A 12300-nucleotide genomic window follows, 5' to 3' on the forward strand; every position below is an offset into this window, starting at 1 on the left:
GTTCAGTATAGATATTATACAGTTGTCTAAAATTCGCATTATGCTTTGAGGAGCCTCGCTCAAATGTGTATCTTCGCTGAGCCGGAAAGTGACATTCGTCCTAGCATTCTTATTTTTTCAATAGACCTTTTATTTGGAATCTTTTCATTCCTTAGCGTTCTATGTAGGGAATTATTATCATTACTAGGCAGAGGCCTATTATCATTATTATATTATTTATTACTATTTATTATTTAAATGTCCCTTCTGTGGTTATTTAAAGTAACAAATGTATAGATTTAGAGGTAAACAGTGGCGGAGGAATTCGAAATAGAAGGGCCCGGGAGGGACTTGACTGACGGAGGGTGTAGAATGCACCTAAGCCGCACCATGGTGGGGCTGAGGTAAGGAATTTATGATTATGGGACCCCCAAAGGCCGAAAATGTCACTCTCAAACCTAAATTTATTTATAATTTTCATTTTTCTCAATTTTTTTCACTTACAGTTTGAAAACAATAGGAGGCCTGAGCCGGCTCGACCCCTTCTGAATCCGTCACTGGTAAACGGATTATACTTTGAGTTTTCAGCTAGTGAAATGAAATTTTATAAATAAATATAATCTATGATTACTAATTTGTAAAAGTGCGTCTTATATTGCTGTATGTACAATCATAGGCCTATGTTACGCTGATATCGCCGTAAGAGCATCCATATTTATCTAATTATTATTTGTATAGGCCTATATTTTTATCTGAGTACTATTATACAGGACATACATAACGATATCCGTCCAACGTCCGTACCCTCGTCGCAAATCGAAAGCTTCCACAGCAGTACAGTAGAACCCTCCTCATTTGGGACACCCCTATTAAGGGACACCCCCAAAATTAAGGGGACACTTTTCCGTGAAACGCGAGGGGCAATATCTTTTAACACTACAGCCATCCCATATAAGGGGACGGGGACACTTTCAGAGTGTGCAAAACGGTCAAATCAATACAATTTAACTTCTATTAAGGGGAAACTGATTTCATTTTTGTTATTGTATCAAAAGAACTAAAACAGTAGTCTCAAATAAAAAAGAAATCTTTCAAATTTTTACAACTTTTGAGCAATATAAACTTAACATCAAACCAGAACTTTTCCCTCTCAATCTTTAGAATGTTTACTTCGTATGAATACAATCTTGTAAATTTTCACTTTTCAATTTTCTCTAATTTATTGAAACGATTTTTCGTAGTTAGCGCATTTCGGAAAGCGCCACCAGCGTCAGTTTATGTCAAGAAACTTTTTGATATACTATGGAACGCCATGCAAATAAGTAATATGGAGCGCCAATGGTGCCAAAATCGATTTATTCTTAAGAATTTTAACTGATTAAGACTAAGTTTAGGGACTGGAACCCAGTCTAAGCTGCACCCTGACTAACGAAGTCCTCTATTCATATGCTATTCTATCTTGTACATCCAATAGAAAGCTCAATACAGTATTTGAAAAAAAACATATTTGACCATTTATATAATTAAACACTTGGATTAAGAAATAAATAATATCGGGAACATATGTTCAAAGGTTACAGTAGTTTTAATTGCATATCAGTTGATTTCCTATTATAAATTATTTATGTTTGCATTGCAAATTATTATTGTTATAAATTAGTTATTTATATAATGCAACTGTATAACTCATTATATAAGGTCAATTAAAATAAAATTATAAAGAATCTTTCATCATTGTACGAAAACATTCCAAAAACCCCTATTAAGGGGACAACACGTTTTTGGTAAGTGCGTCTGCTTAATAGGGGTACCCCAGGAAAGAAGAGGGGACAACCTATTAAATAATAAAGGGGGACAATTTTTTGATCCCGAAGATTTTTTATACTTGTACACTTCAGAGGGGATTGTCATAATCAATGACCCGTGAAAGGTCATTGGCTGAATCTGTGCATCCATGTGTTGTGTGAGTTTTTGTATGATGTTTGATGATGATGATCGATGGGGGCAGAAGGCGACCACGCCACTCAAGTAGTGTAGCCTCCTGTGGACTTGGCGTAGGTCTAGCTTAAGCTAGACTTCAATCATGGACTATTATCAACATTTTAATTAATGTTGTAACATAAGTTACAGGTAGGTAGGCTTAGTGTAGGTACACGTAGCTAGACCTAAAAAAAAAACTAGATTCTGCCAGCCCTAGGCCTAAGAAGGAAGGCTAGGGTAGGCCCTGACTGGGGCCTGGCCTAGGCCTAGCCTAGTACTGTAGTAGTAGAGTAGGCCTGGGCCTGCCTCGCTCGAGGATTTGTGGGGTGGGGGGGGGCGCTACTAGGCCTAGGCTAGTCCCTATACCTCCTAGGCCCTACCTGTCCAGATGCCGACCCTCCTGGCCTAGCCTACTCCAGACAGGGCCCCCTATCTATAATCTAGGCTGGGCATACTAGGACTACATACTTGTTCCCAGCAGGCCTGATTGGCCCTAGTAGTACAGTAGGCTAGAGCCTGGCTAGGCTATAAATGATAGCTTTATACGTAGTTAGTAGGCTATGTGGCAGGTCTACTCACATGTACTGTATGACCTAGGCTATGCTAGGGCTTAGGCATAGTAGTAGTACTAGTAGGCCTAGGCCCTACCCTAGTCATGTTCCGCACTACAACAACGTCAACGTGCCCAGTAGTAGTAGTAGCCAGCAGTAGTATTACTAGTCCTATTGCCTAGGCTAGCTAGTCTAGCCTATAGGCTATTGTAGGCGGCCTATGCCTAGCCTAGTTTTTTATGGAAAATTGTAAGAAAAAAAAATGTGAGAAATAGGCCTTTTTCATGAATCGGTAGACATCTTGAAGTGATGACAAACATTGCGAATCAGCGGTGCTTAACCAACAGAAATAAGATAAGCTTTTGGGCTGATTTTCTGACATCATGTTGTTTAAAAAATCATAACTCCATAACAGGGCATCGTATCCAAAAAATGTTTACAGGAAAATGTTCTTGAAAGACCAGTCCACCACTATATGATTGAAAAAAAATAGAACATTTTTTTTGACCTCTGAAATCAAGATTGAAAAAGAAAAGCCTATCTTAGTAGTGTATTAAAATAGGCCAATGCATTACAGTGCAGTAGCATAGGACTTTCGTGTTGTTACTGTTCCAAGTAGCGATAATATACATATTTCTCTTATTACAAAGTACAAGTTATGTTTTATAAAGAGGTATAGTATAGTAAATTATGTTTTTAACACAGGAAACTCTCATATGGTAACTAAAACAATGCTAGTTCAGAGTATTACTAGTACTACAGCACTGTAATGTATATACCTATTTTAATACACTACTGAGATAGGCTTTTATTTTTCAATCTTGATTTCAGAGGTCAAAAAAAATTTTGAATTTTTTTTCAATCATATAGTGGTGTAGACTAGTCTTTTAAGAACATTTTGCTGGAAAATTTTTTTGGATACGACGCCCCGTTATAGAGTTATGATTTTTTAAATAACATGATGTCAAAAAATCTTTTTTAATGCTTATCTTATTTCTGTTGGTTACGCACCGCTGATTCGCAATGTTTGTCATCACTTCAAGATGTTTACCGATTCGTGAAAAAGACCTATTGTTTCAATTTCGTCACTGACACTGTTTGGGACGCGTCATGAAGTGGATCTGCCCCACGGTCGTTCCGTGGCTGAAAGCAACGTAACTTGAAATCTCACTTTTCGAGAAAAATAGAGTTAAAGTTTGCATGTTTGCAACTCGGAAATAAATTGTTGTACACTTCTAAAATTTTGCATGACTAATAATCTATAGACCTATGTTAAAGTTTAATTACAAAACTGTTGGTATATTGCAAAGCTATTAACGATATTCACAGTTACATTGTTTTACCTCGGAAACATGTCAAATGTGGTATTGTCACATGTGCGACAAATTTTTTTAATTTATCATGTGTGTGGCAATCATATGCATTATCTGGCTTGTGCATACAGTATGTCGTCGTTAGGGTTATTGATAAGAAAACACCATCAACCAGTTGATTTTGCTGTACCAAACTCCATCAGATGAAAAAAGTTTTTGGATACCATTCCGAGGTAAAACAGCGTATCTTCATCATAAGTACGTTGTTTTGCCCCATAATCTTTTAAGTTTTATGCTTAAAGATAGGTGGTGTTATCTCCAAAACCACTCATTGCTGAGACCATGAAATTTTCACATATTAATTCAGAAGTGTTTAACATATTCCTAAGTGATAATATCTCAAAATTGTAAAAAAATATGAGTTTATGCTCCTCAAAGTTGGATAGAGAGCATTAACGAAAACAGACAGACTACGGTGTTGGTTGCCACACCTATTTCATCGTTCCGTTAACTGTTAATATGCATATTAACAGTAACAACGAAAGCTACAAAGAATGCTTATCTCCTTTTTATAATGGAGTACGGAACAGTAACACAAGACATGTGAGCAACGTTTAAAAACTAAAAAAAAAAATCTTCCTTCAATGAAAATCAAATGCATTATAAACAGCAAGCCACCTGCTATGCAAAGTGCATAACATCTAACAGGCAAATGCAGATGCAGCGGTCTATGCAGATGAGTGATCCATACAAAAGCAAAACAATAGGGTACACGGCAAAGCATTATTCCGGTCCATGGCACTTTCAAAGACCATGCTGTACGTAAACTTTGTCTAGTCATAGGGATTATTACAATACTCCTCCATTAATGTTCACGCTGTCTTGATTACCAAGGCCTATTTTAGGGTTTTGGTCACGCTCTACAGTAGCTTCACCAAACCACTGAACACCTATTTCGCGGAGTTGAGTTCAAGCATGCATCATATTCATGCTCATCAGTTCACCTACTGGTTATATATTTATAATAATAATAACACTAATATAACGAGTGAGGCTTAGGATATGCCTATCTACTGGCAAATTGCCTATCCTCAAAAAGTTAAAATTCAAGTTCTGCTTTACTAAATAAATAAAGTGGAAATGATTTTAAAATATTTTGGTTGGTATTCATGAATATGAACCTGCAACCTCTTGCTATCAAAGCTGATTTGATACACAGTAATGCATTAAAAATTATAATGATAGGCCTAGCTGATGGTCAGTGAATGCATTAAAGTATGATGAATACATAAAAGGCAAAAAGAAAGATTAGGTTGTCCCTTCCACAACATTTTGGACTAAGCTAAAACACCCTGAAAATCTTGCAGAAGTCCAAAAATGAATATCCATATGCTAATTGTTTTGCCCAAGTTCTATATTATATTTAACTGGGTGTACGTGGTGGACTTTTTTGATAGGAATGAAAGAGGAAAATTTGGACTCTGAAGCCTCATATTTCTTTTCTCTTTAAAAAACCTCTTGAGAAAAAGATTTACTGTTATTTGTCTTGCAACTTGAGTGAGCATTAAAATGGGTCGGACGGCCAAAGGGAATTTGTAAGTTAACACTGAGGGCTGCAATCAGACTTGTGTGCTTCCAGAAACCTTCATGGACTAGCTTTTTATATGACTTCGTGTTCAGTTCTTCTATTACTTTTAACAGGCGATCAGTGTTGGGCCATAAAAAACAAAGATTTCTCGTTAAAGATTATTGGCAGATCGTACATACTGTTTTGCTTGCAATGTTAAATGCATGTTTTTAAAAAAGCATTTTTTTACCCTTAGATCCTCCATCATGTCCTGTCAGTGACAACCCATGTCAAAATAATGCACCTTGTGTTGGTGAGGGCGGTAGTGGATCGTACATATGCCAGTGTCCACAAAATTATGTTGGTCAGAATTGTGAAGAGTTTTACCGTAAGTCTTTTGACAAGTAACTTTCCTCATTCCTCACACATGCATACAATACAATGGTAGTCTATAAATAAATATATAAAGATTTTTCACATTACAGTACATGGGAAGTACATGATGATGATTTATTTAACCAACCAAAACTATGGTGGCAGGTCATGTGACCTTACATTATTATGTTTTTTTTTTATTCCAAAAAGATAAAGTTGAGAAAAAACTATTTATTGATTTTATATAGATTTATAGGACTACATTCGCTATCCTACACGATGTATTATTATGTCCTTTATTCGAACACTGTTATTTACCTTTCTTTGATGATTTATATATAACTTAACAGCTGTCTCTTATACACATCTAGATGTGTATAAGAGACAGATTTAACAGTGTTAACGGCTATCTTGATTTATATTATATGTTCCTATATTGTTTCTAGCCGTACCTATTGTGTAATGGAGTGTATCTGGTGGTATTTGAATCTGTTCAACCATGAAGCCTCCGTAGTCTAATGGTTATTACGCTTGCCTTGGCAGCGAGAGGCCGCAGGTTCGAGTCCCGCCGGAGGCATTTTATTATACAATTTTATTAATTTATTTATAGCATGAATTTGATACTGAGGTAAGTATGGTAATAAATATGGCAAAACTTTATGTAGGCCTAAATTCGTAATTGTCAAACTCATATTAAGAATTCACATTCAAAAGCATGCTGTACAATAAAACATTACAATGATTAAAAGCCCATTTTACAATCTAATATATGAAATATAATTTATATGTAAATTTTGCTCTAAAATGTAATTTAAAAATGAGTGTTAAAAATGTTTAAATTGTTGATGGGGTTCTAAATTGTATAATAATGAATTATTACACAAAGCCGAACTGGTTGAAAATTTCGCTAAAAAAAATATTTTTTTAGAAAAAAAATGCATACTCTAGTAACCATGGGAAAATATTTGCATAAATTTTAGTTGTACGCAAAAGGATTAAAAAAATGAGAAATCGAGACTAATTCTCATAGAAATGTTTTCCACAATTTTCTTTGTTAGGCAAGTTCAAAGGTTGTAGATCGCATCCTCTGCAATGCTCTCACTTTTTTGTATACGTTGTACTTTATACAGTCATACAGTCAAGAAAGTGCACCCTCACTAATGAGATTAGTTTTTGTACTTCACCTCTCGCACACTGCGGTCAATTGAGTACTAGAGATTAGGTTTGTTTGTCAAAATCTCAGTCAGAATCATTTCGTTTCAACAAATTTGAAATAAAGTCAATGAAATATTATATTTTTTAAGTGTCAATACTAGCAACGGAAAATATGTCAGTCGTTTTTAGTCTGATAAGAGAACCTAAATCGAGGTACAGCTAGGCCTAGCCTAGCACTGATGATAGACAATTTTTTCCGGTGCCATCATTTCTTCGCAGACATAGCAAAAAAACCAAACTTCTGTCTTATTTACATCTTTTTCATGTTAAGGAATGTCTAAATTCAGTTAAACTTAAATTTTGTATTATATTTATAAATCTTTAAACATATATAAAAATCAAATTTTTCTTAACTATTGAAATTATTTCTGGGAATGGGTATTTATTAATCACAATTTTAATACCTACCTTGTTTCTGTAACAAGTGTCCCTTCCCCCTACTTGTGCCACAACTGCCAGGTAAGTATCTCACTCATATACTACCAACATCACAATTGATTTTATGTGTTTTTACAGCTCAATAAAGATGTACTGACGTATGCTCCTGGTCATAGAGTTGACTTCAATGCACCCGATCTTGTGGAACTTATGGGTGTCCTCAACACGCCGTATAATTTTACCATTAACGGAGATAGTGTGTGGTTTGACTTTATCACTGACAGAAACATCCCACGGCCTGGTTTCAATATCTCTTTTACTGAAGGTATAACATGGTGTATAACATCAATAATGAACATTAATTATTAATAAGTTCAATTTATAAGATATAATATCAGTAATCATTTGCAAAAATATAAAACATATAGTAGGATTTGTGTAAATTGCATAATACTAATTTTATTATTATTATTATTATTATTATTATTATTATTATTATTATTATTATTATTATTATTGTTATTGTCATTATTATCTAATACTTTGATATACTGCTATAGCATATAGTATTACTGTTACAATTTTTATTGTCGTTATTTATTGTAATTATTAAATTATTACCATTATCATTATTGTTATTATTATAAAATATATTATTAATAAATATAAATTTTGTTTTAAATATGATTAATCATATTTTACTTTTAATAGTTATACTCTTGATGATTGTTTGTATAAGTTGTCTAATGGTCATATCACACACTTTCTTTTCAAGTTTTCAAGTGTATAGTTTTTTGTGTTTCTTTCTTGTAAATGTGACAGTTAATTCTCCATGGGTTGTAGAGAATATATTCTCTTTGACTCACCCTAACCACTTTTTGTCACATAAATTGGGATTGATTAAATAATTTAAAATAAAATGTTGATTCTGAATAACTGAATTTTATTTGTTTGCATTAGACCCAGATGACTGTAACCCTAACCAGTGTTTGAATGGAGCTACATGTCTTGACTTGGTCAATGACTTCCAGTGTATCTGTGCAGCAGGATATGAGGGAACATTTTGTGGAATAAGTAAGAAAATCCTCAACATACGTACATTGCCATCCCCCCCCCCCTTCCAACTTTTTCTATGAAGAAACTAAACAATTCCTCAGCGAGACAAAAAATCTTTGCACATTTTGAGGGAAATGGTTCTGTTCCATATCCAGGATGATAACCTCCTTTGCTTTTCATGATTTTTAAAATTATTTCCTGATTTATTATTTGTATTCCTTTTTATAACTTTCTTTATCTTCATATTTTATAATAAGCGCAAAAGGGCATTTGCATAATTGTGTTTATAAGTATTATAACCCATTGCAACACTGTGCGGCAGTGGTTCAATTTTAATGAAAAGGATGAAACCTTAAAATGTCACAATTATGCATTGTATATTAAAACATTTATTGTATCTTCATCTGTAAAATTACAATTATATTTTTCCTATATAAACAGATATTAACGATTGTAACCCTAACCCGTGTCTGAATAATGGCGCCTGTGTTGATGGGGTGAACAGTTACACCTGTACATGTCCACCTGGATTTACAGGAACCAACTGTCAAATCAGTATGTACATTATTTTAATATTATTAAGGATGATCTTTTTTTTCAATATTTCAATGGCATATTTTAATTGTGTATATTTTAAAAGTACCGTATTGTGCTCGAATATGCGCCTCTCTCAAATAGGCGCCGCAACAAACCTGATTTTTTTGTTACATGCCGCCCTCAAGTAAGCACCGTGGTGAGCTGCACTGAAGCCTCCAAAAAAGTCCCGCGTTTTTAACATACAATTAAATGTTTAAAAAAACATAGTTGTTACATGTGTTATATGCTAAGGTGAGACTTAATTTTTTCTTATTTTGTCAAGCCATTACCTGCCAATATTGTTGATTTAGATAAGATTAATGCTTTTTTTTATCCCTTTTTCTTTATTTATCGTGCCTGCCACCTCAATGAAAACTTCTATAATAAGAATTTCTCATTCACAGTTAAATAAATAATAATAAATTAGTATTAAACTATTAAACCAATAACTAAACTGTTTATATCATAAAATCACATTCTTTAATATACAGTCTTGCTTTAGAACAGGGGTGGGCATAAAAATCGGTCGGAGGGCCAAAGTGAATTTCTGATTTAACACTGAGGGCCGCACCCAAACTGTGTTTTTTCCAGTGCGCTTCTAAAAACCTCCAAGTACTGCTTTTTCACCATTTTACATAATGCAGCCAACAGCGATTTTTTTGCTATGAGTTATTAGTTTACAAAATAATTCATAAATATATGAAGTTTTGCTATTCTGCAATGTTAAAAATTTTTAATATATTTCGTTAATATTTATATTTCAATTTTTATTTCAGACATAAACGAGTGCTTGAGCGGACCTTGTCAAAATGGCGGGACGTGTACTGACGGTGTGAATGGATACACGTGTCAATGTGTAGCGGGTTGGGCGGGCCCTGATTGTGCAGACAGTAAGCATTCACAAATAATTCATTTACATTATTCAGTATAAGCCTTTGTCCAGGCTATCAATTTTGTATGTACAGGAAACTGCTGTATATACCCATCTACTATAGTAATGATGTGCTTATATATGGTCATGATATGATGTCATCATGACCATATTTAGAACATGTCACATATTTTTGTGAAATTTGATAGTCTGGACAGGGCTATATCTCAAGAGTAAGATTTTTTCAGAGGCGAGTCGAGTGGCTGTGCGGTAAGGCAGGGTCGCTGGTAGCTACAGCCTTAACATTTGCGCTGGTTCCAGCCACTCCTCGTTTATGTTTCGGTTGGTAGAAACAAGTCTTCTTGGATAAGGACTTAAAACGGAGGTCCAGTGTATACATCTGGCTCATGTGCACTTTCAAGAAACCCATTGCATCTTATGGAAGAATAGTGATTACCCCGATATTATGGCTCATTTCAGCCCCAGTCATTGTGGAAAGATGTGAACATGTGCCGTAGCTACCATTAAGAGCTTCTGTATGACTGCTAGGTAGTCACAGACCACACCCAATCAATTCAGCACAATGACGCTGAAAGTTATGGGTTATTCTCCTACTTTATCTTTACCTCACAAAAGTCAAAAAAGTATTCAAGCGGGTTACTGTCATTCACAGTAATATACAAATATACATAAATTAATATTATATCTAATCGCGTTATGAGGCCAGTCTGGTATATACCCTTGGATTCTCCATTTAAACGGTAGGGAGCTTTTGATTCGCGCGACGACGCGGCACTAGGATGGATTGACCCGTGCATGACTGTCCTACGTCCTCTGCACAACGTAGATTTGGCCAAATTGAATCCTAGAATCCATGCAACTGCAAAAAATCAATGTTCTCACATGTGCAGATGACTTTATGCGACATAATGTTCTACTGTACATCCTACGGTCGTCGTGCAATCTAAAGATCCCTGTGATGGCTGGGACGGTTGGATGAGAAAGGAATAATAAGTAACAGAAGAACCATGAAGTCTGTATAATATAAATAGTCTTTCTTTCTTCGAGTATACAGAAACTATTTCAATATAATAATATAATTTTAGATCACTTTGTAGTAAAATATATTTTTTTTATTTTTCTAGATATTAATGAATGTGCAAGTGCCCCATGTCAGAATGGGGGCCAGTGCACTGATCAAGTGAATTCCTATTTTTGTACTTGTGTTGCTGGATATACTGGTACTCACTGTGCAACTAGTAAGTTAATTAATGTAACACTTAAACGTCTTATTTTTTTGTTTTATGAACATGGTAGATAAAAAACTCTTCCATTATTTTTCAAGGGGTGTTCTATCACTTTTGATCTGTGCAATTTGTACATGTTTTTGTGTTGTGCTGGTACTGCTTTTAATACATAAAATGCATATTTATTGATTTATTTTTCTAACACAATTTTTTACAATGTAGACGTTTTCCCGAGTAAAATAATATTCATGTTTATCAGGATTCAATCAGGAATAGATTAAAGTTGTTATCTTCACAACAAATTATCTAAAGTGTGGTACAGACAAGGCAATTCAGTTGCGGGAACTGCCATCAATCGTTAGTCTATGTCATACGTTTTATGGTGTTGGTTACTATTTTATTAATTTTGGGTACTTCAAAATTTCTGTTACATCTGGTTTCTTTTGACCATGAGCTTGTTAAGTGCTTTTATAAATTACGATTTGATTTGTGAAAATTGCCAACAAAAAGAAAAGTTATAGCAATTGAAAATTTACAATTTTTATAAAAAATCATGTTCTTATACAACATTAAACTGTCATTTTTGTGACAATCAGCGTGCAAGTGCGTGGCACCTAGAATGTCGATGCCAGAGTTATAAACTTTGATGTCTCGAGATGTGCATCCTGTTGTTTAATTGCCTTGGTATAGATTATCTCTGAATATTCATAAGTGAGAGAGACTACATGTTGGAATGATTTTTTATGATTATTATTATTATTATTATTATTATTATTGTTATTATTAATATTATTATCATTATTATTATTACTGTATTATTATTATTATTATTATTATTACTGCATTGTTATTATTTTTTATTGATATGTTATCATTATTATTAATATTATTATTATTAATGTTATTATTATTATTATTATTATTATTGACATTATTATTATCATTATCATTATTATCATTATTTTACTGTTGTTATTTTCTGTTTCAGATATCAATGAGTGTGCCAGTAATCCGTGTATAAATGGAGGCCAATGTATTGATGGTGTTAACGGGTTCCTCTGCATATGTCCCTCTGGATTTAGTGGTACTCACTGCGAGATAAGTAAGTTTTACTTCACAAGGTCTTGCCATTCATTAAAGAGGGTTTGGTAAGCCGGGCGCTAACAAATTCTGTTAGGGCAGGTGACGCAAC

General features: G+C 34.1%; 1 protein-coding gene and 1 non-coding gene across 2 annotated transcripts in view; both read left to right on the forward strand.

Annotated features, from left to right (window-relative positions):
- Positions 1 to 6269: 6269 nt before the first annotated feature.
- On the forward strand, positions 6270 to 6342 carry Trnap-ugg. Its single transcript has one exon. It is a non-coding gene; the product is annotated as a tRNA-Pro (tRNA).
- Positions 6343 to 6380: 38 nt separating this feature from the next.
- LOC117123287 (neurogenic locus notch homolog protein 1-like) overlaps positions 6381 to 12300 on the forward strand; it is a 59890-nt gene continuing 53970 nt past the window's right edge. Inside the window, exons 1-7 of the mRNA XM_033269157.1 lie at positions 6381 to 6393; positions 7497 to 7683; positions 8319 to 8432; positions 8856 to 8969; positions 9767 to 9880; positions 11007 to 11120; positions 12097 to 12210. Coding sequence (XP_033125048.1) covers positions 7569 to 7683; positions 8319 to 8432; positions 8856 to 8969; positions 9767 to 9880; positions 11007 to 11120; positions 12097 to 12210 — 685 coding nt within the window. The 5' untranslated portion in view covers positions 6381 to 6393; positions 7497 to 7568. The remainder of the gene's footprint in view (positions 6394 to 7496; positions 7684 to 8318; positions 8433 to 8855; positions 8970 to 9766; positions 9881 to 11006; positions 11121 to 12096; positions 12211 to 12300) is intronic.

This window comes from Anneissia japonica, unplaced genomic scaffold (genome assembly GCF_011630105.1).
Source record: "Anneissia japonica isolate Jap-2015-1 unplaced genomic scaffold, ASM1163010v1 scaffold1949_len687591_cov173, whole genome shotgun sequence".
Taxonomy (NCBI): Eukaryota; Metazoa; Echinodermata; class Crinoidea; order Comatulida; family Comatulidae; genus Anneissia; species Anneissia japonica.